Genomic DNA, 27,600 nt, shown 5'->3' on the forward strand with positions numbered 1-27,600 from the left:
TATCAAGGCATGGATCTGTCTATGAACACTTACTTGTGACCCCTAGTGGCTGTTTTTCTTATACCAAGTTTCACACAGTAGTTGCAGAAGTATATTTCAAGACATCCCCCTCTTGTTTGCAGTAGTTCTGTGTTTATGCATGTTCTCCCTGTCTTCCACAACAGCATTTGACATGTTGGCATTGCAAGTGGCTCCTTCAGAATAGTAAGAGTGTTTTTCTTATTCTTTCAGGAGGTATGCCAGTGCCTGAGGTGGCGTCTGACACTGCCTGTGCTGCCACCATGTTGAGTCCCGTCCTGAACGCGTCCAACGGAGACGGCTCAGAGTCCGAAACCACCTCTGCTATTCTTGCCTCCGTCAAGGAACAGGTCAGTACTGGGCAGGGAGGAAGAAATTTGAAGAATGGCATTTTTTCTGAGAAGTAAAATGATTTCATCGTAATGTAATAAAACATTTTCAATTTTGATTTGCAATTTATTTTTTCAAAAGCAAGATTCAGTTCACATTTTAGACATGTCCAAAAGCATGTAGCATGAACATGAACATGAACATGAACAGGTAAACTAATACAAAAAGGACATGGCATTTCAGAGGGTTAGCAGGTTTAATAAGACTCTTTGGAGACAGAACATTTTGTTATTTGCAAATAGCTACAGAGTTGGACATCTGGACCAGTTAAGTTGAAAATACTTCATCTGTAAGAGGCTTTCTCAATTTGATGACAGGCAAAACTATTTTCTTAAAACCTATAGTCCATCATTTGAAACCTCATTGCAGAATGAATGAGGGATTAGACCAACATTTAGCAGAGGTGGGACCAAGTCATTGTTTTACAAGTCTCTATAGTAAATCTCTGACCTCAAGTCCAAGTTAAGTCCCAAGTCATCTGCTTTGAGCTTCAAGTCATTTCAAATCTTTAAACCAAAGTACTAAATGTATGTATTTATTTTTTGCAATTTATGATTTTTAAGATAAATTGTACTTAAAAAATCTATGTATATTTATATATGTGTATTTATAGTGTATATAAGAGTTGTAGAAATGTAATTTTTTTCCTTTTTAAATCTCTTGTCAAGATCTTAGTGTGAATCATTATGGTCATAATAGAAAGAAATCAGATTTGTAAGTGCTTCTCAGACCTTCTCAAGTCACAGGCCTCAAGTCCGAGTCAAGTCCCAAGTCAGTGACCTTCAAGTCCATGTCGAATCCCAAGTCTTACTCAGTTTTATCAAATCAAGTCTCAAGTTCTAAAAATAGTGACTCAAGTCTGCCTCGAGTCCAAGTCATGAATTGCAACTCTCCATCTCTGAAATTTAGTATGTAGATTATATCATATTACTTACTACATGATTACAGCGTTTTGTTTTTTTGTTTTGTTTTGTTTGTTTGTTTTGTTTTTTTTTGCTAATTGTGATTTTGACTATTCTTTTTTCATACCATTATGATTTCGCCTTGCAGCCTGACTAAATGTATATGTATGTGTGTTTTGGTGTCATGCTTAATGAAATAAGATTAGCAGGCGGGGGACTGTAGTGTGTATCATGCCCCCCAGTGCTTTTAGGATAAACAGGGCCCAGGGTAAACAGAGTGATGGAGGTTCTCTCTGAGCTGATGTGTCACAAATATGTCGCCTGCACATTTTGAGCTGTTCTGGGATCCACCCGCAGGATACAGCCGCTCCATGTCATCTGAAGAATGCTCTAATGTGGTGGAGGCATCGTTTCCCTTCACTTTCTCAAAATCTGTTTTTTAGACTAATGATAAAAGTGCAGTATCATCTATCCTTGTGGGTTTTACCTGCAGGGGGTGCTACGGGGAATTGTCTTCTTTGGCTTGCAGTGTGCAGTGATTTTAAAGGAAAGTCATACTGAGATTCTAACCCCATAGACACTATATAAATATTAAATGTTATCAAAATGTTTCTAATACAATGTTTGGTTTCCTTGGTTACACAAAAGACCACCAAAGTCCACTGTTTTCTAGCTGCTCTTACAAAAGTTGATATTATTTTACAAGACAAGCCCAACCCGTTTTCCTTAACCAGTACAAATTTGGGCCTAATCTTAACCACACACAGAGCCCACAGCAACACATTCATGGATAAAATGTCTATATTATTTGTATTTATGCAATTGTAGGCTATCTTGACCATAAAATATTTGTGGCAACATGTTTTAAACTGTTAATTTCTGTATGGAAGAAGAGTAGCGCAAAGACAAAGATACTTAAAAAATAAGGACACTTTAAGAAATGTATTGAGGATTAAATGTCCAATCTTTGAAGTGCTAATAAGTGCAAACATTGAAATAAGCTTTTAATGATGTTTAATTGTGAACTGAGGCAAAAACTGCTTAATTTGCTTTTAAAGAGTAAACTAATGAAAATGGAGAGGGTCATGTGGGTAGAGGTGCGTCCTGGTGAAGGTCTGCGGGGTAGGGTCCTTTGGGTGAAGGTCCGCAGCCAGACTCTCTTGTTAATGTCTGTTGTATTTCATGTTTTAATTAGAGAGTTGTCATTGGAACATATTTCACATTGGAGCTGATAATGAATTGATGGTCCAACAGATGGCGTGATAGACTGACATGGACACACTTACAGCCTATGCTGCTACCAAATGTGTTAAACTAGGACTTACACTCTTCTCTTTATTGCTTTGACTTGGTAGATCCACATAATGGTATTAAACATAGCTATCTTTTGTTTTTATAGTTCAAAAACACTCTACTTCATTTATGTTACTGTAAGCAGGCTCATCTTTCTTCAGATCTGACCTGTTAACTGCTGTCTCCATGGAATATGTTGTTGATGCTTTAAATTAAGGTTCCTTGGTAAAGCCATTAATAAACACTATTCACTGTTTTTGGGTATGTTTAAACTTTTGATTGGAATGAACCCAATAAAGCATGTGTGCAGATTTGAGAGCTGGACACAGTGACATGCATATCAAGCAGATATTGAAAAAAATTTATAAAAGAAAATTGTTTGTTGTGGACAAATTATAGAAATCTTATTTGTGATGGGAACAATCAGACAAACCTAGTCAGTTAGAGAATGTACAGTTATCACTGCATTTGAGTGTCAAACTACTTAATAACACATTTTGATTAAATCTTAAATTGACATTCATGATGTCTAAATGCTCCACAGATGGGAAGCTAATGGTACACTGAAATAGTGAACTGTAAATCTATCAGTTATTGTCTAGGAGGAAAGGCAGGAGAAGAAATAGTTTAACACCACAATAATGTATTTTATATGTAACATGATGACACATCACACCTAAATATTACACAACTATTTAATGTATAGGGAGCACTATTGGACTGTGAGCTCATCTAGAGCTGGGATCTGCTTGGGTTCAGGGATCTGCTCGAGTCCTGGGTAGGTCTTGAGTCCAGGAAGGATCTTGAGTCCAGGAAGGGTCTCATATCCTGGAAGAGTGGAAGAGTCTAGATTCCTGGAAGAGTCTTGAGGCCTGGAAGGGTGTAGAGTCCAGGGATCTACTTGAGTCCTGGGAGAGTCTTGAGTCCAGAGATCTGTTTGAGTCCTGGGATCTCCTCGAGTTCTGGGATTAGAAAACCTGATATGTTTTCATTCTATTTGTTTAAGCCTAAACTTCATCTTAAATGAGACCCACACCTAAACTGAGTTTTCCTAGTCTTCTACTATCTTGGACAGTAAGTAAAAGTACAGATACAGCCGTAGTGAAGTAATAGTAAGAATGATCCAAATTTACAGTAAAGTAACAATACCAAAAAGTCTATGGAAGTACAGTACATTACTATGTGTAATTCATTACTTTCCACCACTGATCTTGGATTTAAACTAGGGAGATATATTGACTCAGAAAATTCATGACTTTTCTCAAACACAGATGTTATTTTTACAAAGGTTGAGCTGATATACCAGTCACTGCAAATGGTGCCTACAGTACGCCCTTGAATACTATAGGGTGTTAAGTATAGCCGGAGAAAGGCACTCTCGGATGGCACAGGATAAAAATAGAGGTAGAGATGCTGAGAGTGGAGAAATAATGGATCCTACATATTTTATTCCTATATTTGAAGTAGGTCAAATACATATGCATCTATATGGTGTTTTCTAAAGGCAATGAGACAGGAGTTTTAGCTGCTTGATGAATGATGGGACAAATAATTAGTCACTCCACTCTGCCTCTGCTGGAGTCATTTTACTCATAATCTGGCAACGCAGTGAAGTTATTTATTCGTCAAGGCAGCCATTTGTCAAATCCCCCCCATACTTGTTTACAGTGAGTAATATTTCAATATTTCTATTTTTGGGCTAATGCCAAGGTTGTTGTAGCTCGGCTTGGGAGGCACTATTTACTGTTCGGATTGTGTCAGAAGAAATATGCACTGCACTGGACATTTGGCTGTGTTCAGGTTGAAAATCATATTATAGACTTGATACATGATCAGGCTTAGTCAGCATTTTGGGGGAACTTTATAGCTGAGGTTGGTGCATCATCTAGTTTTGATTGTTAAAGGGCCCGTATCATGCGATTTTTTGATCCATGTTATAAAGTTGTTTCCTCATCACAAACATACATAGAGTTGTTGTATTTAACACACAATCTCAGCATAAGCTCAGAGTTAGTTTCTAAAACATGAAACACCCCTTCCACCTTGTGATGTCAGGTGGTAATACACTAAATGCTCCACTGTGTTTTTAAACTCCATACACTTTCACTAGAATCATTTGGATGATTTCTGCTCAGGAATTGCCAAACTCTTAGCCAGGCTGGCGCCACCTAGTACCTCTACTCAATTTCATTTCTCTCCAGCGACTAGGCCAGGAATCAAAATACACCAGATGGTTTGCAAGAATCCTGGATAATCAGCGAAGAGCTGTGAAGCCATGACGTCAAAATTGAGCTCCTGTCTGGGTCCTTTTTGTGGTACAGCACAACAGTAAACAAAGTGGTTGAGATGAATGTAGACAAAACCATACATTCTGTGTTGGCAACGATTCTCATAACTGAGGATTTAAAGCCGGAACAAAGAGAATTTTATCAAGGGGAAAAATTGCCCTTCTTCCTACAGGATTTGGTGCATTACATACGTCACGACCAAATAGCAGCGATTGGTTAAATAAAAAATAATACCCGCCTACTATTGAGCAAACGAATCCTAATGCTGACGGTTTCCATGAAATCAAACTGACTGATGAATTAGGCTACCAAATTCTGTCTGTTAACCTGAAAACTACTGCTTCATGACACCTCAAGGTGGAACACAGCATTTTGAGGTTTCAAGTTGTAGGCATATTCATAACAAAGGATTACTCAAACATATGTGAATGAAACAAAACACAACTCCAGCTATGTTTTTGATTAGGTAACAGCATTCTACAGCCATGTGTATGTAATATGGGCTCTTTAAAAGTTGCGGTACTAGATCTTTGTTCCATAAGTGAACGCATACATATACATAATGTCATTTTAGCCCAGCACTTAATTCCCTTCTGTCATTCTGATGTTAAACTTCCTTAGATAACTGCTACCAATCTTGAGGTTGCCATGTTGAAAAATCTGTCTACTATAATTTGATATGAATGAATAACAGCTAAATCAGGCCTGTCAGGAGAACTAGAAATGACTACACCTGGTCTGCACACCTGTCTTCACCAAATCCCTACTTCAGGCCCCAGTTTAAACATAGACTCACGCGTATTTCAGAGCAGTGCCAGTCAGGCGCATGTGCTGAGTCACTCCTGGAGATCCCGCTGCTATGTTTTCTCTACTTCCTGTAACTTACATGTGATTGATTAGCCATTCTCTGTCATATTTATCACGTCTGTCAGCTTTTTTTCGCTGTATCATTCTTCATTTGAACTGTCAACAAAACATCTGCTATAGCCTGAAGCTCAGTGTGCTGCCATGAAAGCTTGTTGTTATAATGTGAGATGTGACTGAAAAAACCCTGATATCGTCCCATATCCAATGACACAATCAAATCCTACTAAGGCTGGCGGTATTGATTAGCTGTTTGTCGCCATAGCAGCTGAAGAAAATTTGCAGAAAATGTCTCATCAGTCCTGTCAAAATGTGAACCCTGTGTGTTTGAATGTTTTTGAGCACCACATCAGCGGCAGTGAGACTGTTTTTCTGTAGCTGTCAAGACAATCAAAGACATTTTGATAAAGGATAAAGATTTTCTGACAGTTTGAGACAAAGAGAAAATAGACCCATGGCACTGTTAGTAAATGCCCTAGTATATTACCACAGACTGCTCAGTAATATTACCAGAATATATCTTTTTGGTACAAATAATCAAATTTTAATCACGTTTCAGTCGTTAATAATTGTCAATAATATATTTGGTCTTTTTAATTGAGAGGTCCACAGCCAATCCTAATACCAGTAGAAACACGTGGTTTGGAGCAGAGTTCAGACTTTGTTAAATGGCAATGAAGTATTTGTGTGTGTGTGTACAAGAAATTAATATCGAAAACAAAGCAATTTTTATTTAGCCAGGCTGGTGCCACCTAATGCCTCCGCTCAATACACTAGACAGTTTGCAAGAACCCCGGAAGTTGTAAACCGCACACCAGCCAATCAGCGAAGAAACTTCGCATTTTTTATTGCACCTTTAATTCACAAGTTCATCTCGCAAGAAAGGATAATGATGGTTGACAGATATGTTCACTCTCTGCTTTGTTTGCTGTTGTGCCGGCAGTTACTTGGGCACCACTAAGCGTTCCGGCGAATTACATGCGTCATGACCAAATAACATAGATTGGATAGATAAAAAATAAGTACCTGCCTACCGTTGAGAGAACAAATCCTAATGCTGTGAAGTCAGACCGTTTCCACGAAGTGAAACTGGCTGATGAATCAGGCAAATTTTTATTAGCTTTAAATAGAACAAAATAAAATGAAAGGAAAAATCAAGATTGATCAGTATAAAGGGGAATATGGCATAGGCTAGCCTGCTTTTGACCACGCTGTAATGTTTTTCTCTCATCATTAGCTTTACTCAGAGTTGTATTTTGATTGATGCATGCATTTATGTTCTGCATACAAAGCGTCGGTGCTCAGAAAATCTCAGTTTGCACCTATCTCATATCTTTGCAAAGCTGGATTTGAAAAAGAAAAAAAACAACTCTATAGCAAATGCTACTATGAAAAAGCAAGTTTAGAATGAAAAAAAAAAGAGATATATATAGAGATAATTAGTACTAATTACCAAATAAAATCATAACATGTCTTTACTGAATTATAAAAACATTTTGCTCCATCAATCATCTGGACCTGAATTAACAAACAAGCACACTGTGTTCCTTCACTTAATCAGACCTTTATTGGTGTTTTGGCTGTTTATGGCTTTAAAAGGGACTTCCTGTTCTTCCTCCATCTGCTTCAGCTACATAACTTCAATTTGGAGCTTGCCATTTTCATCAGGCTCAGAACATAACCTCATACTTGCATTATTCTGCAATTTTATGTTACTTTAGGCAGCCCAGCCAAAATGTTCTCACGACTTGATTTCCTAAAAGACTATATAATGTACTTGGAGGAATGGAGACTGCAGTATAAAGTGCTTCAACATATCCTATAACAAGAGAGCGAAAGGAAGATTAACGCAGCAACGATACATTTTTATAAAGGCAGATAGGTTACTGGATAATTCATGTAAATCTTGGTTATGTGTGCATATAGCCTGTTTCAGTCAGCATAATTAGACCAGCCTAACCATACATGCACTTATCTTATATTTCAAAGTTGCCCTAGTTGTAAATGGTGTCAAAACATAAAGGAAATGCTTATCTCGGTATCTTGAATGCAATCTTTTCCTGTTAATTGCGCTATAGGCCAAATCATGCTCTATATTCTGTGTCTTATCATGGCCGTGGTAATAATGGGTTCTATACAGCTCATCCTCCCACTTGTCCTGCAGCTCCGCTAATGTTGTTTATTAAGCATTAATTGAGATTTGTTTAGCACTGGCTAGGCTAACTCATTAAATCACCCAAAATAGTTTTCTCCCAGTGTGATATTTATACAGTAGTTTCAAAGTGGATGAAATATTTATTCAGTTTTACTTTTATTCAAAGAAGAAGGAGAATATGTGATTACTGCATAGGGAGGGGTTGCATGCGCTTAGTGTTTTGCCTCCTCTTTACTCTTTGGTTATGTTTTGTACTTGTGGGTGAACAGTAGACGGTAAACACTTTATAAAATCCAAATGTGTTTTTCCCCTGTTTTAAGATTAACAAAGCTTAAGGGCATAACATGTCAAAATGACACATTGTGGTGATGTTATTAAGTAGTAGCACAGTGCTTTTGTAAACTAAATAAGGCTGGGACAACATGAGTGGTGCTTTTTTGGCAGCAAATGTATCATTATAATAGAACTGTTTGAATGATAAACCAAAATAGAGATGGAACATGTATGTAATGTATGTGTATATAAATATATAATATCACTAGTGTTGTATTAAGAGCCTATATCACACTATTTTTAAACTCTCTGTTCCACCTTGTGATGCCCAACATATACATATACCCAACATACGCCAACATACCAAGTCACCTTTGCAAATGTGCATTTCTACATATAAAGTGGACATCTCACAAAAAAGAAACACAGCCAATATATTTTCAATTAAAACCAGGTTTACCTTAATACTGGGATGAGCGGAAGCTGGCATGTATTATTACTATTACTAATCTGTATAAATAAACTCAACTTAACAACATATAAACAATAACCACTATACTACAGTGTTTAATGTACTGTACTATAGTGTTTAATGCAGCTTTGTGCACATTTGTTTATGTTTTCCAAAACAAAACTTAAAACCACATGGCTCATTTGCATTTAAACTGTTAGTGCTGATAAAAACAGCTCTTTCCTTGTGCGCTGATGTGGTTCAGCTTCTCTCGGACTAAAGGACATGACTCAGTGGAATATATGTGTACTTTCTGTGACAGAGGGATGTTGATGATGATGATGGTGAGTCTGTTCTGTATGTCACGCTGGACATGATTCATGTTTCAGAGATCAGACGTGTGCAAGTTTAGCGCAGCTGTCATTTTACTCATTTTTTTATGTTGGTCACTTTATGTAGATAATTTTAATCAAGAGCATGGACTACTTTTTAAAATGCAGCTCAGGTAGTGGGTCAGATACAATATTTTGTATGTTTGTATGTAATGCAGATGTTTGTGTTGCAATGTTCACTATATGTTTATCTAGCACATTTGAAAAAATATTTTAGGCTGTGTTACTATTTCTGGTATAAGCTTGCCACCAATTAAAGCTTGGTGAGCCACATGTGGGTCATGAGCCAACCAATGAGTCTCCTTGATTTTGTGGATTTCAGACCTGGAATTACCAATTTATACTCAGCAAAAGGTAAAAGGTAGCTGTTAACTTGAAAACTACCCCATCATCAAAAGGTGGGACAGGGCATTTTGAGCTTTGGGGGATGTAGTCTAATAATAAAGGATTACACAACACAATGCCAGCTATGTTTTTGATGAGCTTTTAAACTTGATATAGACTACATTATTTATGATCAAATCTATCTTTGCAGTGTAATCTTTCAAATAGTGGTATGCAGTGATATGTCTGCACTTTTGTGGTTATTGTTTTTTTTGTCTATTCCTTTTTTGCGTTTCAGCAGCCACGTTTTACCACATTTCTGATGGATTGCTTTGTCAGAAATCTGTCATCAGGATAAAAAATTGCACTGCCTGTCTCTTCTTCCAGTATATAAGTTGAATAAAGTATCTCATTCATGGACAAAGTTGTAAGAAGTATAGATCTGCTGGAACTGTTCAATAGGAGTATATTTGTAAAGAGAAAGACCAGTCATTTATTATTAAAGTTACTATATTACACATAATTTACTTTTGTGAGCTTTAGGCTATATATATATTAAGCTTATAATGCTGTTACCTCGTCAAAAACATACCTGGAGTTGTGTTTTGTTTCATTCACATCTGAGTTATCCTGGTTTACTAGTTTGTCTACATCACCAAAGCTCAAAATGCTCTGTTCCACCTTGTGATGTCAGCTCCTTTTACATTTAGTTCATTAAAAATAGTCAATTTCCTGGGCTGAAATGATTTAACTGATTCTAGTGAAGGTGCATGGACTTTAAAACCATTGTGGGGCACTTCCTGTATTTCCACAAAGAAGAGGAAACAGCACTATTACATAGATCAGAAAATAGCGCAATATGGGCCCTCCAATCTAATGCACTAAACCAAAGCCACATCAAATACACAATACATACCATTTACTTTTTATAGTTAATGTATAAATATGTTTACAGTATCACTTTCCTCTGTCACTTTAGTTGACCCGTTCTCGTTTGCCTCATTAACACCAGCCGCCCTTACTTTATTTATGATCTACATGCGTTTTCATTGCTCCTGCTGTCAACCTGAACATAAACCATTTAGAGCGGCACCACGTATCATGAAGCGCAGATGTAATTAGTAGCTTTAATGATGAGTGTGTTCCATTTGTCGTCTGGAGCAGTGCATGTACATAGGCCTGTGAGTGTGATCGCTGTAGTGGTTGACTGCTAGACATAATGCGGGTGAACTGGAGTTAATGACCCCATGCACACCCACTGTATAGAGCCCAGTGCTGTTCAGAGCAAGCTAACCAAGTATCAGCGTCATAAATCAAACCCTGAGGCTGTAGACGCTTCTGCGCAGGGAATGGATGGGTGACAGTCAAAGTGAAGCTGCTTAAGATTTTGACAAAGAGCGAGGCTACATGGCAACAAGAAGTAAACGCTTTATACTCTTTATAATAAGTGATGGGAAGAATACTTTGAACATTTGTTTAGTTACAGAATATACTGAATCCCTGTATTAAAATGTATTTTGTTATATATTCCGATACATGTTCCAATCAGAGTACTGTATTCCAAATATTTCAAATACTTTTTACATGAACTTGCATTTACATTATAGTATAAACACACAACATAAGATTAAAAACAGTGTTATATTTGTTTCACCGTTTGTTATGCATTTCCTATCACAAAGTGGAGAAAAAAAATCACACAAGCACGAACTAACCCTGTTTATAATAAATACACTGTTATAGCTTTAATAAAACATGAACAAGACTTAATTCATAATGAGCAAATAGTTCACTCAGGCTAAGTAACTTATACCCAACGCTATATACCCAACTCTTATACCAACACCGATTTGCTCATTATGAATTAAAGAGTATATTATTAAGTGGTACCTAAAGAATCTCAGGGCTGCAATTTTGTTTTGGGACCAAGTAAACTATCTCTTAACACTATCACTTAACATTTAGAATCTGTGTATCATTCGTTCATTTGTTTTTCAAAATAAAACCAAAAATAAGAAAATGAAAAAACAATAATTTTCTTTATTATTTGTCTCCAAAATCAAAATGAATGACAATTTTGTGTTAATGGAATGGAATGTGAATAATGGAAAAAAAACGATCTGGTTTAGATCTGGTTGAGTCCTGGTTCAGTCCCAGTTTAGATCTGGTTTAGTCCTGTTTTAGTCTTGATTTAGTCCTGGTTTAGACCTGGTTTAGACCTGGTTCAGTCCTGGTTCAGTCCATATGTGGTGCAAAAGTCCGGCATTGCAGTTTAATTCCCGGAAACAGAAAACGGCTTACCTGTTTTTTCCATTATTCATTTAAACACAAAATCGAAAACTGAAAAAACAAACTGTTATCCATTTTTCATTTTGGTTTTGGTGACAAATAATGAAGAAAACTGTTGTTTTTTCATTTTCTTATTTTTGGTTTTATTTTAAAAAACGAATGAACAAATGATACACAGATTATTTAGCAATGAAGTTGTTATTTGTTTAAGTTTATGATCAGATTTAAATGAATTGGACATGATCAACCCACTGCTTGAGTGAATGACAGTTGACAGTGAACCTTGATTTTAATTGCTAAGCAGCATTTTTTACTGAGCCAGACAAGTATTCAAATAAATTACTGTATTATATTTCTTTCTTCTTCATTTTATTTATTTTTTTTCTTATCTCTTTGCCAGCATTTGGTCTATTGTATTGTGAAAGCCAGAGGTCAAGGTACTTTTTAAATGCTCATAGCTGTTATTGCCATTCCTCCTATTTCCTTTCAGTGCATAAAGAGTGGTTATGGCCGACCCCTGACCTCTCTGAATAGTTTGTGTCCTTCAACAAGAATCTATTCATCTTTCATTTTGTTTCTTTTTCTGAACCGTGTGGGCAGTGTATGGGCAGTATATATACCGGCCAAAATGATTGAATCTGACAGTCAAAGGACTTACTGAGAGCATACTTTACCAAACCATGGTGACCAAATAGTAAAGTAAAGCTACTGAAAGCTCTGGATGACATGAATAAACATAAAATACATATTAAACATTGAAATACAATATCTAAATCCACTTTATTTATATAGCACATTTTACAAACAGAACAGTTTAGAAAGCGCACAAAAAGAAAACAACAATAGGTATAATTGCAAAAAAATTTATAATACGTGTCTTCAAGCAGTAAAACCAGTATAAAATCAAATAAAAGCAAAACCATAATGAGTTAAAGAAATAAAAAATACACAAAAGATGGAGAGGACCACACAACTCAGACGGTGTTAAAAGCCAGAGAATAAAAGTGACTCTTAATATGAGACTTAAAACACTCCACTCCAATATCCAATATGAATCATGATTGGTTTGTTTAATAGTAAAATCTTATATACTACATCTATATAACATCAATAACTGTCATAACCCACATAACCTTTGAGTTCTGGTTGCACCTCTATCAGCTCTGGCCAGAATCCAGCCCTCACAGTGGTTCAGTGCATAAACAGAGAGTCTGATAGAGTCATGAGACACTAAACCTGAACCTGGCAGAACAGCACCATTTTCCTCAAATGATCTCCCTGACTGTGGGGACCGGCAGATTATGTGCTCCATTAAAAGTGCAGACAGTTATAACAGTAGAAAGATTTTTAATGAATATTTTTACATCTTTCTATTTTGGATTCTGAAGCTCCGACATGGTTGATATTATTAAGTTTACCTTGCTTAAAAAAGAGATTAAAAGGTCTCCTCTTGGGGTGATGCGGAGGTTATTAAATGATGTATATTATTTCAGCACAGATTGCATTTACGGTCGATTTTTACAGAAACTGGGTGAATTGTCTACTTTTAACTTATTATGCCTGCTATAAATCTATTATCCTTATCTTGATTTATTGATTGTTTTTACACTTTTCTTGCAACCTGTACTTTATAGGAGAGAAATAGGTGAAATAGGGCACTATAGTGATTGCAGTAATACTGTGCTGATATCTGTGATCTGAATGTCTGTACTGTAGTCTTAGGACATGTGCACAGCCTGGCACTGTCTCAGCTTTAAAGCTTAAATACAACTGTATACAGTATAAGTACAAGATCAATCTGTCTGACTGAGGATAAACAGTTAAGAGTGTCAAATCTACTTCAGTCTGTTTCCCCTTCACTGCTTGAGTTATATGATTTATTTTCTTATCATTATATATGGCTTTTTTATTTTATTCTGTCTTTCTCCTCAGGCTTCACATTATCTTTAACAAAATATTTGTAGACCAGAGATTAGAATTCAAGATTGCATTGATATGTGTAGTGCAATGCAAAAATAATGAAGCCATAGATTTTCTAAAGCAGGAACTGTATTGTATTCACTCAGAAAGGTTTTTTAAAGGGCTCATATTACTCTATTTTCTGATCACACATGTTTAACACATAAATCCTGCATAATATTTAGGCTGAGTTCTATTCTCAAACAGAAAATGCTCTGTTCCACCTTGTGGTGTCATGTGGTAATACAGGAAGTGCTCCACTGTGTTTTTAAACTCAACACCTTCACTAGAATCATTGATCATTTCAGTTCTGGAATTCTACTGAACAAACGATAAAAAGTGCCTCTGGTCAATTTCACTTCTCTCCAGCGACTAGGTCAGGAATCAGAATACAATAGACGGTTCGCAAAAACCCCGGAAGTGCAACTTCAGGCACCAGTCAATCAGCGAAGAGCCAAATATTCAGTGTTGTCAACGATTCCCGAGATCGAGGATTTAAAGCTGGAACAAAGAGAATGTTTGATGACTTTTATCAAGGGGAAAGACGTTATTACCTTCTTCCTACAGGATTTGGAAAAAGCTTAATATACCAGTTAGCCCCTTTAGTGGCGCATTACATACATCATGACCAAATAACAGCGATTGGTTAAATTTAAAAATGTACCCATATACCGTCAAGCAAACTAATTCTATTGCTGTGAGGTCAGATCCTTTCTACGAAGTGAAACCATCTGATGAATCAGGCTAGTAAAAAGTAGCTGTAATATAACATCTTTAGGTGTTCTAGTAGGTTTGAATGTTTATGTCAAAATATTGAGATTCTAAAAGAATTGTACTTTGTTTATAGGGTTTTGTGGTAGATAGAACTTAGAAGTCCAAAATTCTAGAAATTCTTACTATATAAAGCATAAGAAGGATTTGTACAGTCACAGTCCTGTATATTTCTCAGCTAATCGAAACAATTTACTTGGTACATTTTCCCTGTTTATTCAAGGAAACCCTTTTACCCTGAGTCATGTTCATGCTTGTTCTATCAACTTAGTGCAAAGTGATCAGCGTTGACAGCTTGTAATGGTATTAGTTACACTGTTATAAATTACATAAAAATCCTGTTTTAAAAGTCGCTGCATTCTCCATGATTAGATTAATATGATTTACACCACAGTATTCTCCATTGCCTCGTCACAGCCATACCTCCTGGACCCATCAGCGCGCGGTATGCTTGCACTTAATCATAGCTTGTTCAGCCTTAACGGTGCGAGGACAACAATTAACTATGTCTTAATGAGCGGCTCTGATTGCATTACCCAAGATTCACTGCTAATCTGCGGCTATTACTGCAGACACAAGGAAGAAAGATGGAGAGGGATTGTGCTTTCACCAGCTATCAGAAACATCCAGAGATACCCATTAGCGCAATTAGTAAGGTAGAATAAGAGTCAGTATGGGCCAGTGGTGAGCGGTGAGATGGGAGAATGAAAGAGATTGTCCTATAGCGTTTTATTGCTGTCCCCGTGCTTCCTCACTGTAAAGCAGTCTAATTGTGCCCTGTGGTCTCCATGTGGCATTTAGTTTTGGGGCTGGCTGGATCAGAAAATGTCAGCGTGGCTCTGAGGCTTTGAGTTAGTGGCCTTGGTTATTATTTTAGGCCGAGAATGATTTAGAAGAAAAGCAGTCCTGTGGTGAGGAAACTAACTGGACCTGCTCGAATGTGTGTGTCGGAGGAGAAACAATAGAATAACTGTTATGATTCACACATTCAGATCAAAGTCTTGTGTTGTAAGAATAGTTTCTGGCTTCGGCTGGAGTCTGCACGCAATTTGTTTATCATTAATGAGATAGGAACCATTGTTTAGATGGAAGTGATATGATGATAAAAATCTGATCCCTGTGACAATCTGCAATTTGTTGTGATTTTGTCATAATTCAGCTTTTCAGCTGAAACTTGCACACACTTTTAGCCTGTCCAGTCTTTGTGTTGGTCAACCACTGTCAGGCCCTTAGTGAGTGACAGGTGGATTAACCAATCAGAGTAATGAGTGAATTCCCAGAAAAAAGCAGATCTTCATCTACCTCCTCCTATACTAAACGCATATGAATCATGTTCATCTAATTGAGTTTGTTCAGTCATGATCAAATTGAGTTAGTCCAAAAAAATCTTAATTTGAATGTTTTTGGCATTTTGCCCCCATAGCCATTGCTGTGACAGCAGTATCTATCTGTATTTAATTATTTTAAAGTTTTTGCTTTTTATCCACATTGTGACCCCTTGCACATAACTTGCTACTTACAGAAAATGACCAGTAAAGCCAAATGACTCAATTTTCCAGACTATGTACAATTTCAGTGACTTGTCTTGACCTGACCTAATCGTTTTTTAGTTTTCTCCAATCACAACTTCATGACCCACTTATGTTGATGAATCTTGTGGTCAGTGACTGAGGGTTAACGTACGCTCAGCCGGGCAAGATTTGAATAGAGAAATTTGCATTAGCTGCTGTTTGCATGTGCACCATACTCCAGTGTTCAGTGAAGAGTAAAGGAAAACATAAGAGGAAACTTGACTGTATTATTCTGAATTGTGGAACCGTACTTTGAGACACCATGGATCTTCAATTAGACTGCATCTGGGTAAGAAATGAAGATTTAGTATTCTGTGTGGAGGCTTGTTTTGATTTTACAACAGGAGCCTAATTTGAAAAACATCTCATGCTGTGCTGGGCCTGTCGTCCAAAACAGCTAGTTGGATTCAGCGCACTGGTTTTTGACTCATGCACTTAATTCTTCTCATATCAAACTATAGAACATCCCCAGGGCTTAACTACTCCTGTATTATATGTGCTGGTGGAGGCTAGTGTGACTGTGCATAGTAATCATGCATTTCAAGTTGGGAAGGATTTAGCCTGTCCACTAGACCACCTTTTTAACTGATGAAACAAACCTTTATCTTTCAGAAGAGGTCCCTAATCAGAATAATTTGAGAATTTGAAAGTCCTTAGAGGATTAGTCCTGATAAAGAATATGTTCTAAAGACGTGAGCTCCATTGCACATTTGTATGCTATGCGATTGCTTTGGGATTTCTTAAAGGTCACAGACTCCTATAAGACAGCTGCTAATTTTCAACAGATGTATTCAGGCTATGTACTCTTATATAAATACCAAAAGACCAAAAACTTTTTTCAGTTACTTTACTGATGTGGAAAAGTCACAATAACAATGTCTATACCAGCTCTTAACCCCAGCATTTATATGTGCTATGTAACTTTTTTGGAGGGTATGTCACCTGGTTGTCTCCATGGCGATGTTATAGTACTGTCCAGATTATTCCAAAGTATTGTATTAAATAGATATGTTTAATGCCATCCTATAGGGAGAGCAGTAACATCTCAAAGCAGAGGTGGGGACTTGCAAGTTGTGACTTGGACTCGAGTCAGAGTTGAGTCGCTATTTTTAGGGCTTGAGACTTGACTTGATAAAATAGACAAAAACTTGGGACTTGACTTGGACTTGAAGGCCAGTGACTTAGGACTTGACTCAGACTTGAGCCCTGTGACTTGAGAAGACTTGATGCTTCTCCTAAAAAAAAATGTTTTTAGAAAATACTTTTCTCTTTACAGTTGATACATGCAGTAATTAATTTTACAGAAACAAACTGGAACATGTCCCCTCCACTTCTGTTTGGTACTTTGGATATAAAGGAAGTACTGTGATGTGGTATCCTCAAATGTACTACAGTAATATATAGAACAACACAGTAAAACAGGGAACTACATAAAACATGATCCTTCCATTTAAGTGCAGAGGATGTGACAAAATAACTGTTATTAAGCACTCTTAAATCTTTATTTTTTATATTCCGGCCGTAATAATTCACACTCTTGTCAAGACATTTAAAAAGGAAAAAACTGCTTTTCTAATGTATATAAATACATATAAATACTCATGTAGCATGACTATTTAAGTAAAATTTAGTTTAAAATTCATATAACTGTTGCCCCCTCGACCTGACCTTGGATAAGTGGAAGAAAATGGATGGATGGATTCATATAACTTACAAAAATCTAAGCTTTATTTGGTACTTTTTTTTTGGTTTAAAGACATGAAATGACTTGAAGCTCAAAGCAGAATACTTGGACTTGACTTGGACTTATGGGCCAGTGATCCGAGACTCGACCTGGACTTGCCTGTCTTTGACTTGGGACTTGACTCGGACTTGATGTCAAAGACTTGAGACTTACTTGAGACTTGCAAAACAACGATTTGGTCTCACCTCACTATATAGAAATTGGAAAGGTCATTTGATTGCTGATATGCAAAATCAAGTTGTAAATCACTGAGCGTATTTATTTATTTAGCAGTAGTTCAATAGTAGCAGTTACACATAGCTTTATATCTATGTATAGGAATGCCTGCTAGCCTGAAACTCTTGAGAGCATCTTTTCTTCCCTTACCCCACCGTCTCCTTACTGGTGCATCAGCAGGGAGGAAGGGGGAGGGGTGCAGATGGCCTGGACAGAGAGTGAGCGGGCAAGCAAGTGAGTGAGTGAGGGGAGAGGTGAGAGAGCAGCGGGCTTTTTTGGCAGTGTTGGCCCGGTGTGGTGGGAGGGCCCATTGTGATGCAACGTTGCATACATAATGCCACGGGGCTCTAAATGCAGCGTTGCCATGGCGACTTTTGTGCCTGGTTGAACTCTCTGTGTGTGTGTGTGCCCCAAAGGAGAGAGAGAGTGAGAGAGACGTAGAGACTTGGAGCCAGCTCAAATGACACTTGTAGTCTTTCTTGCAGTCCCCAACGCAGGATAGATGAGTTTTCCACCCAGGAACTACCAGGCTTGTTTTTGTCCAGGAGGGAGCGTAGAAAAAAAGCAAGGATATTCAGTGCACTGGCGTGTTTGCGATGAAGTATGGTCCATGTGAAGGTATGTCTAACTGTGTCTCCTCTCAGGCGACACGTTCCTTCAAAATTTCTTCTCCTTTTTTGTGGCACTTTTCCTCAATTTCTCGCCATCGCGGTCCCCGGAGACTGCAGTAACAGGTGTGGGGCTGTCAGACAGAATTGGAGGGAGCTACAGGGGCGAGAGGGAAACGGCTTTTGTGTCTGTATTTTTCAGGGAAGTTGAACAATCTTAGCGCTCACAAGCAAAGATAGTTAGTCGGATCGCTTACAGATGCATGGACCAGCTGCGAGGAAAACATCAGAGGAGCTTTATGTTTCGTACAGAGCTTTCTACATAAGCAGATCGAGAGCTTTTGATGCACTTCCAAAAACAATTCCAAAAACACTCACCGGTTTTGAATGATCAGTAAATTTTATGATTGCGATGTATGTGCACAAAATGATTGGCTGTATATGAAAGTTAAGATCTTTGGCTAATGTTCACATTCTCAGAGGACAAGGGCAGTTACAAAGTGTTTGTATCTTGCACTGTTACAAGTGATTCTAGCATTTTCAGATGAACAGAAATGGGTGTTTTTGTAGGCTCTTGTGCAGCGTTTGATACAATGTAAGCGTTTTATGGCTCAGTGGAATTTACCCTTGAACTTATAGATGGCTGATGACAGAAGAACAAAAACAAAAAAACTTGACTAATTACAATTTTCGACTAAACAAATAAAAAAAAAATCACTGACAGTTAGAGATGATTGAATCTCAATCTTGATTAAAATGTGTTTAATTGTACAGGCACACTCACATTACCTTGTGAGAGATAGATACCAGTGGTCATTAAAAGCATTCATTTTTGTTCATATTGTGGATATTTTTCCTTTTAGTCTTTAGAAAAGTTATTCTAAAATGCAAGTGCTGTGTGCTTGCATATGCTCCGGGTGCTGCCTCTAATTGCTGCACTTTATATGTGACAGTTACATTTGTCACATCCTCCACATTACTACTTTAAAGGATTCCTCCACATTTAGCACATTTCACTTCAGCCTCTCTCTTGTGCATTATCTGAGCTTTATGTGGAAACATAAGGCACTTTGAGGTCAGTTCAGCTGCTTTATATAAGCGTCATAGTGTTGTTGGTCTATATGTGCACTGACCTGTACACTTCTTTTGCTCCACATTGTTGGCCTGTGAATATGGAAACCGCACGGCCATTCCAAGAATCAATGCAGCTTCATTTGTACATGCCATGAGCGATGCAGATGTGTACAATGAGAATATATGTTATTGACTTGGATTTCTGGAGTTATCAGATTTTTTTAAATGGTACGTATGCAATTGCATTTGATGTGAATAATATGAGTTCTGTCTGATTTTTGAAGAAAAAAAAGAAAACAATTCTAACCCCAATCTTCCAAAAACTAGATCAATGATTAACTGATCCATGTCACTAGATGTTTTTGATGGTCAGAATTCTTTTGTGCATGTAAAATCACACCAAAAATCTGATCTGATTATTGTAGTTATCTGATTTTTAGTGGCTCTGTAAATGTATCTATGTGCAAAACACTTTAATTGTGGCGCATGGAGCTTCGTGGCTAAAAGAGGAGATGTTTCAGAAATACTTACTAAAATACTAAAAGTGAAAAATTATTATTCATTGCCCTACCTTTAAATATTGCAATAGGTCTCAAAGTGGAGCTGTGCAATTTACTAAAAAAAGTAAATTTCCAACACCAAGTACTACTTCATGGTGCTCACGTCTTTATTGGTCTTTTTGGTTGTAATTTGGGTAAAACCAGTCGTGTTTATTCAGCTGTAATTACTGCGGAGTAAATAGAAATGCTATAATCAGCTGTTGGTGTGTTTGCTCATCGGGTAATTAGTGGTTATTCCTCACACAGCACCCAGCATGAATTAAGCATGAAGACATTTTAAAACAATGCAACATTTTATTTGCATAGCCCACCTGTGTTTTGTGTCCATGAATCAGTTTTCTGTCTTTATCCACACAAAATCCACCAAAACACAGAAGAATCAGGAGGCATAGATAGTAGCTATGGGCACGAAACTTGATGAATGTAACAGAAGTCTTAAAACAGAAGGCCTACTAACTTATACTTTTTGTGGTTTGAGCCGAGTTTAATCTTGATATAGACTTTGTTAAATTCTGTTCTAATCCTAGTTTAATCCTGGTCTAGTCCAAGCTTAGTTCCAAGTTTAAGGCAGAATTATATAAAGAGCACACTTTGTTCACACATAATTCAAAGTTCTTGACAAAATAAGATAGACATTAAAATCAAAACACAAATGAATAAAATATATCATAATAAAATTAACTTTAAAATGAAATTGTACTCTAAATTTAATATGGTCTGCAGCAAAATATTACTTGCACTATGATACTGCCCATATTGCCACTAGCACTTTTATTTCCACTTTTATATAACTACCTCTGGGACAAACAAATCTGATTGAGTGATATGAATAATATACAGTTTTTAAAAGTAGGAAATGTACCCAGAGAACATGTCTTCCAAAATATACTGTATCAACGTTACTTCCTTTTGCTTGCCACAAATCCATCCACTGTAGTAAGATTAGTAACTCAACCACAGCATTGTCTGTCATAAGTCTTGTGATGAACTTAAGTCTCTGAGAGTATCTCAGTTGCACAGAAACAAGTTTGACATTTAGACGGCTTTGGTTTGGTGTCTCAGTGTCAGAACCTTGTCCTCCTCTCTCTGTCTGTCTCTGTCTGGCTCTGTGAAAGTGGCAGACCTTGCTCTATCTGCTATGCACTCCCTCCACAGCTTGCACAGTCCATTTCACAACAATTAAAATGTGTCAGGAACCAGCGAGCCGAAAAATGTGCAAAATAACACTAATTAGAACTGTACAACATTAGAAAAGCATGCGTGTATGTAACTGTATTGATATTCGCATTGCTTATTTACCTCATTTGTGTTGCCTGTAGTTTTGAGGCAGTTTATGGTCGATTCTGGAAGAAAGTGTGGTAGAAATTAAATGTGAGATTGGTTGTCCAAAAAATCATTAAGCAAATACCTAGTAATGCTTAAACTTAGGAAACTTACAAGCATTCCTATGTTGTGGTGAAAGAGTTAAAAAGAATCGCAGTGTTGATAACTGTATTGTCAATGTCTATAAAAGAATGCGATCCAATGAAACTGTTAGATCACTGAATGAAGACCTTAAGGATCAGGACTGGAGTTCAGTATACTTGGAGAACAACGTTGATAGAGCCTACAATAATTTTTTACATATATTTCTGACATTATACAATAAACACTGTCCTGTTCAACAATGAAGAAACAAAAAAAGAAAATTTTATTGTCCTTTGTTAACAAAGGGGTTACAGAAAAAGAAAAATTATCTTTATAGACAATTAATAAACTTGAAAACGAAGGATTCAGAAAGAAGATACAAATTATATAGGAACAAGCTGACAATAAATTTAAAACAAAATCAGTGAGAACCACCAGAAAAAGCATGTGTGTATCTGTGTGTGGGGTCAGTCTGTGGAATGGGTTGGGAGAAAAAAAAAAAAAAAAAAGTATATATGTATATATGTGTGCGTGTGTGTGTGTGTATGCGTGTCTGTATGTGTATATAAATATGTATATAATGTGTATATGTATGTGTATATATATATGTGTGTACAGTGCAAAATGAAAAAAAAAGGTTTTGAGGTTAAAATTATATTTTGTATGCATAATATGTTATTTATTTTGTTACATGTAAATATTTGTTCAGTTCTGTGATTAATATACAGAAGCAACCACATCATTTTTGAAACTATGTCATGAATAGGGGTGGGTTATTATAAGTTTTTCTTCTTCCCACTCCTTTTCAAGAAATGTGCTTTTCTGTTGTTTACAATGTATATGTAGTATACATCATTATTGTTTCTCTCTTGGCACAAACTCGAAGTAAAAATGAATCAGTCAATCAATCAATCAAACTTGTGTCAAAAGTGCATTCATTTGAACAAGTATCGAAAAAATAGAGATACAATTTGACCTTTCTATAAACTTTTTATAAACTTTGTCAGATTGAAGTAAATCTTATTATTATGTGTTGGAAATCACATGCTATTCTCAATGTGGTAATGAAACTCTCTCAAAATCAAGTAAAAAATAGTAGTTTTATGACAACACTATGTGGGGAGTGAACTGTTTTACTTTATCTACTTGGGCAGAAACAAAAAGTGTTATAAATGATGGTGCTTAAACTTTTGTGAAACTAACTTCTTGTTTTTCTGTGTAGGAGCTGCAGTTTGAACGTCTGACCCGGGAGCTGGAAGCCGAACGCCAGATTGTTGCCAGTCAGCTGGAGAGATGCAAGCTTGGCTCTGAGACTGGAAGCATGACTAGCATCAGGTGTGTTTGCATGAGTGTGTCATTTTGCACCTGCCCTGGACCCTCGCCTGCACAATAAACCTGTGTGTGGACCAGCTGTATTCCTGCAGGTCCCTCTTTTATGTTGGGTCCACATTTCATGTCTTTTGTCAAACTGCACTTCATAATTGCTTAGCTTACACCAGGATTTCTCACCAGATGGAGTTTGTGCTTGTTCCCACTCACTTGCTAATTTAGCTTTGTGCTATTTCACAACATGCTTTTGGCCTTCATCGGTCAGCGCCATGGTAGAAACATAACTATTACTTGCTTAACATTTTATAAACATTTATTTTGCATTTAGTACCATTCTCAAGCAAAGGATAATGAAGGAAAAAAACAATTCTGAACTGAAAAAAAAAAAAAACATATAGAGATGGGTGATTACGTATTCTATTCTTGCAAATGAACTAGATTGTAACTATGAATTATCAATGCAAGCTTTAGTTCCTTTCATTAAACGGTGCATAGTCCATTCTTGACATTTGAAAATGAAAATAGCCTAATGCATTCACCCTGCCACTCAGACCCGCATAACATGATTACAGTCAACATGTACCTCTGTCGGCCATAAACTCACACATAAACAATCTCGGAGCACCCACACAATCCATCATCTACTCTCCCCTTTGATTCCTTAAGTGAGTTGGGATCCCATCCGTCTCAAACTAATTACTCATCTGCCGCCATTGTGCTGCTCATTGCACTTGAAGACGTAGCCGAACAAAGAAATGGCTACATGGACTGAAAACCGTTTTGTTCCCCGTTCTAATTAGCCAGTGCATTCGTTTAGCTTCTTAGCACTGTCAGAGGGCTCCCGAGCAATAGCACAAGGAGATGGAGGAGACAGGAGATCCAAAAACATGTCTGCTCCACCACTTCACCGCGCAGCTGCACCACGGATTGAATAACCGCTGCCATCTTGCTAACTTGATTACATAGGTTTATTGTATCAAGGGCCAGAGTGTATTAGCCATTGCTTTTTATGTGCCGTCCGCTTTGTTTGACTTGGTTTGTAATTACCAAATGGACAAATGATTCGGCCAAACACAAGTCCACTAAAGCAATAAGCTGCGCAGAGGACGGTCGAGCATTGTGCTGCAAGGATTTATTTTTCAATTACCTCAGAAACATTGTATTGTTTATTCTTAGGGAGTTATATTTATCTTGAGCAGTCTTTGTGAACACAACAGGCAACATTTAATCTGTACAATTCATTGACAAAATGTATCCGGAAAGCAGCCTACATAAGACTGGGTTGGTCTGTAGAATTTAAATTAGCCATTACATAAAGAGATGTGTGTTTATGTTTGGTATTGTCCTTCAAATAGTGACAGTGGTGCAGTGAGTTGAGCACTTGCCCATCAACAGCAGTGGTTCTAACCTTGCCTGGGAGCATCGTTGTCAAGACTCTGCCTATTTTGATGACCCCATGCTGACTGGTGCATTGTGGCAATCTCAAATAAGAGAGAGAGTCAGGAACATGTTTTAGATTGAACTATTAGCCCCGTCCACATCTGTTTTGTTACTGTGATGTAGGCTCTATTCACACTTCTGTCACAAACCAGGACGACATTTGGAAACATGAGCCGGCAACTTCCAGACATTGGGTTCGCCTACCGACTCTGATAAAATGAAGACTGTATACGTATGTGCTGTTTGGAATCATCTTGTAATTGTTGATTAGCCTAACATAACGGAACGCTACAATGACATGTAAATGAAGAAAACTGAGCCATTTTCTCATTTTTCCTAGATTTTGTCAGACAGAGCCTGTCAAACAGAGCTCACTGGAACTTGTCATTGTATGTTTCCAAACATCTTCCTGGTTCATGACGTAAGCGTGAATTAAGCCCATGGATCTATAATAAAAACTGGATAAGGTACTCCTCTTCTGTCCCGGCTCGAGACTGACTAGTGGTCACTCCATTGGTACTGCAGCTCCCAGGAGTTTTGGCCCAGAAAGTATTCGCCCATAGAAGCACAATGCATTTTTTGGGAATTCAAATGCCCATGTTCGGGGGACAGGGCATTGACAACTTTCACAAAAAGATTGGATTTTGTAGGGATTCTTTTTTATTTCCCCAACATAAACTTAAAAAAAAAAAAATTAAATCGTCAAAGTGCCTAAAATATAGCTTTATAAGAGTTAGTCTAGCCCCGCTCTGAGCATGCTCTGAGCCTGCATTAGCTCCGCTCTAGCAGCTCTCACTTGTTTGGTCTAAACTCTCCACGCCGTACACATTACAGACATCACATGGTTGGGAGGCGCTAGCCACTATTGAGGACGTAAATGAGGAAGTGAAAATTTTTTTGGGGCCATGTGCACATTGAGGCCAGGTCATTGAAAACAATACGGCGCCATCTTGGATTCATCTTCCAGATTTTATTATAATTCTACAATTGAGCCCCATGACATAGAAACAGCTGCCTGGGATCGTATCATTTAGATGCTCTGTTAAGAGTTTTCCAATCTGTCTACTGCTTCCCTTTTTATCTCTCTTAAAAATCCACCATACCAGTGTGTGAGACTGTGTCAGAGAGTTAGCTTCCCAGGATTCGTCGTGATGATGTGCCTGATTGAATGGACAGAGGTGACCCTGTCAGTAGCTTCTGCAGGCCTATTAGTCATTACCTGAGAAAATGTTATGTGAAATGAATTACATTCTGCAGTCTCAATTTATTTAACAGCTTTCACTATGCAATAAAGAGCATTTGTCTTAATCTAAGTAGCCTATAAATTGAAGTTGAGGTACAGGCCTTTAAAAAGACAAAAAAAAAAAAAAAATTACATTACAATAGATAAACCATTTCCTAGCATCAGGCGCATTGAGAAACACTGCTTTAAATGATCACAATGACTGTCATTAACATTCTCCACAGGTGGTGCTAAATCAGATTGTAGCTACTATTAGCAGATTAGCACTAGCATTAGCCAGTGCCATGCTGCTGCAGCCTGTCCTCTTCGGCACCGCTCAATGTGCCCTCTGCTCTGGTAAGTCAATAATCAATAGCTGTAGATGTGATCCGTGAGAGGCTATATTTAAAACGAACAATCATGTCAACTCAACTTTGCAGTTTGATTAGCTTTTTGCTAGCTCCTACCATATGCAAAGTAGAAATCAGAACGACTCAGCTCTTTTTCAGGTTCTTGTCTGCTACACTGTTTTCACACCTGCATTTAGATGTGCTAGCCTCCTGCTCCCCAGCCCTTGTTATACTACGCCTAACCCTGTAGTGTCGGCTAACGTGCTTCTGTTATTTCAGAAACAAGTGAGCACACTACCTATTGTAATATGTGCTATGTATGATGTTTGAATAGGCTATTAATAATCCATAAACCAAACAGACAGCCATTGAATAAAGACAGGTCAGGTTTCAGTTCTCTGAGTAACCCGCAGGGGCATAGATATTATATTACTACAGGTGTTATGACTAGGGACAATACAATGGACCTGGCTGCTGTCTTGTGCCGGAATAATAGTGTTGCATTGTTGAGTGAGTGTTCCCCTTCTAGACATTGCAGAAATAAGTCCGATTTCTTGTAATTTAGCATATTTTTGAATTATGAATGGGCTTGCAGTCTAGTGGCACATAGGGGTGGTTTCAGTTTCAAAATTCTCTGTTGTTTTGCAAAGATTTGAGAGGTGTTAATGGGACTTTCAGCTGTGCCTTTGTTTCCAGTTTTAATCAGTCAGCACAGGTCACAGAGACTGCCACAGCATCTGCCACTGCTTCAACACTTTAAGGCCCCATCCACACCAGAGCTACACCATCAGCCAAATGTGCAGTTAGAAGAGAAGCATATGGTCTATCATTAGTCATGTCTCTTTACTTATTTCCACAGGTGAGAAAAGGAACATTCATGGTGAATGTGCTGTTTGAGCTGTACTAGAAAATGGTTGTAGAAAAGCAATCACCGTAATTGCTATTTAGAACTGGATGCATGCACATTAACGCCTACAACAACAGCTCTACTCAAAGCAACTTTTCTGGTCTGCTACTTGCTACTTGCATTCCCCAGCAAAGAAATAACTATTAATAAGTTAGTGCAAGGAAGTGGAAAGAAACACTGAGTAAAAATGTTCAGTTCACTATAGTTATTTGAGATAAGATTTGAGATTAGAATGTGACTATAGACTATTTGTTGATTAGCACTTGTTGTATTTTTTGCCATCTGTTTGGTGTTTTATAACAACAGATGATGTTATGGTTGGCACAGGAAGATCTAGTTCAGTTTAGTCTTTGGTAGTTTGGCTCAGATTTGGTTTTAAAAAAATAAATAAACAAATGAGCAGACAACATTTACATGCAATCTGCAAACTGCAGATGGACATTTTAAAATAATTGTCAATTTAACCAAATGTCAGGACAATTACCTCTCACAAAACTGGTATTTAGCTATTATGACCATTTGATTAGCTTTAATTGGTTAACTTGTTAAAATCATGTTTTCAAAACTTTGGAAACTCCAATTTAATCTGAAAACATGGAGCCTCACTACAAAATGTGTTTTAATGTATCTATTTCAAAAAACACAATGCAATCTGATACAGCTGACTGTTTCTCGTTAATGTTATTATCTAAAAAAACCTGACAATTAAAATGTTTTTTCATTGCTGGCAGCACACACTGGTAAGATTGAATAATTTATTTGGAGACAAACTAATCAGTTGTATAGCTCATATTATATCTTGA

At 37.3% G+C, this 27,600-nt stretch overlaps 1 protein-coding gene across 1 annotated transcript in view; it reads left to right on the forward strand.

Annotated features, from left to right (window-relative positions):
• Nucleotides 1-236: 236 nt before the first annotated feature.
• The window catches only part of ctnnd2b (catenin (cadherin-associated protein), delta 2b), a 103,019-nt gene continuing 75,655 nt past the window's right edge, over nt 237-27,600 (forward strand). Inside the window, exons 1-2 of the mRNA XM_055151714.1 lie at nt 237-368; nt 22,772-22,884. Of these exons, the coding sequence (XP_055007689.1) occupies nt 237-368; nt 22,772-22,884 (245 nt within the window). The remainder of the gene's footprint in view (nt 369-22,771; nt 22,885-27,600) is intronic.

Source organism: Boleophthalmus pectinirostris, unplaced genomic scaffold (genome assembly GCF_026225935.1).
Source record: "Boleophthalmus pectinirostris isolate CB_2022bp ecotype Guang Dong unplaced genomic scaffold, ASM2622593v1 HiC_scaffold_16, whole genome shotgun sequence".
Taxonomy (NCBI): domain Eukaryota; kingdom Metazoa; phylum Chordata; class Actinopteri; order Gobiiformes; family Gobiidae; genus Boleophthalmus; species Boleophthalmus pectinirostris.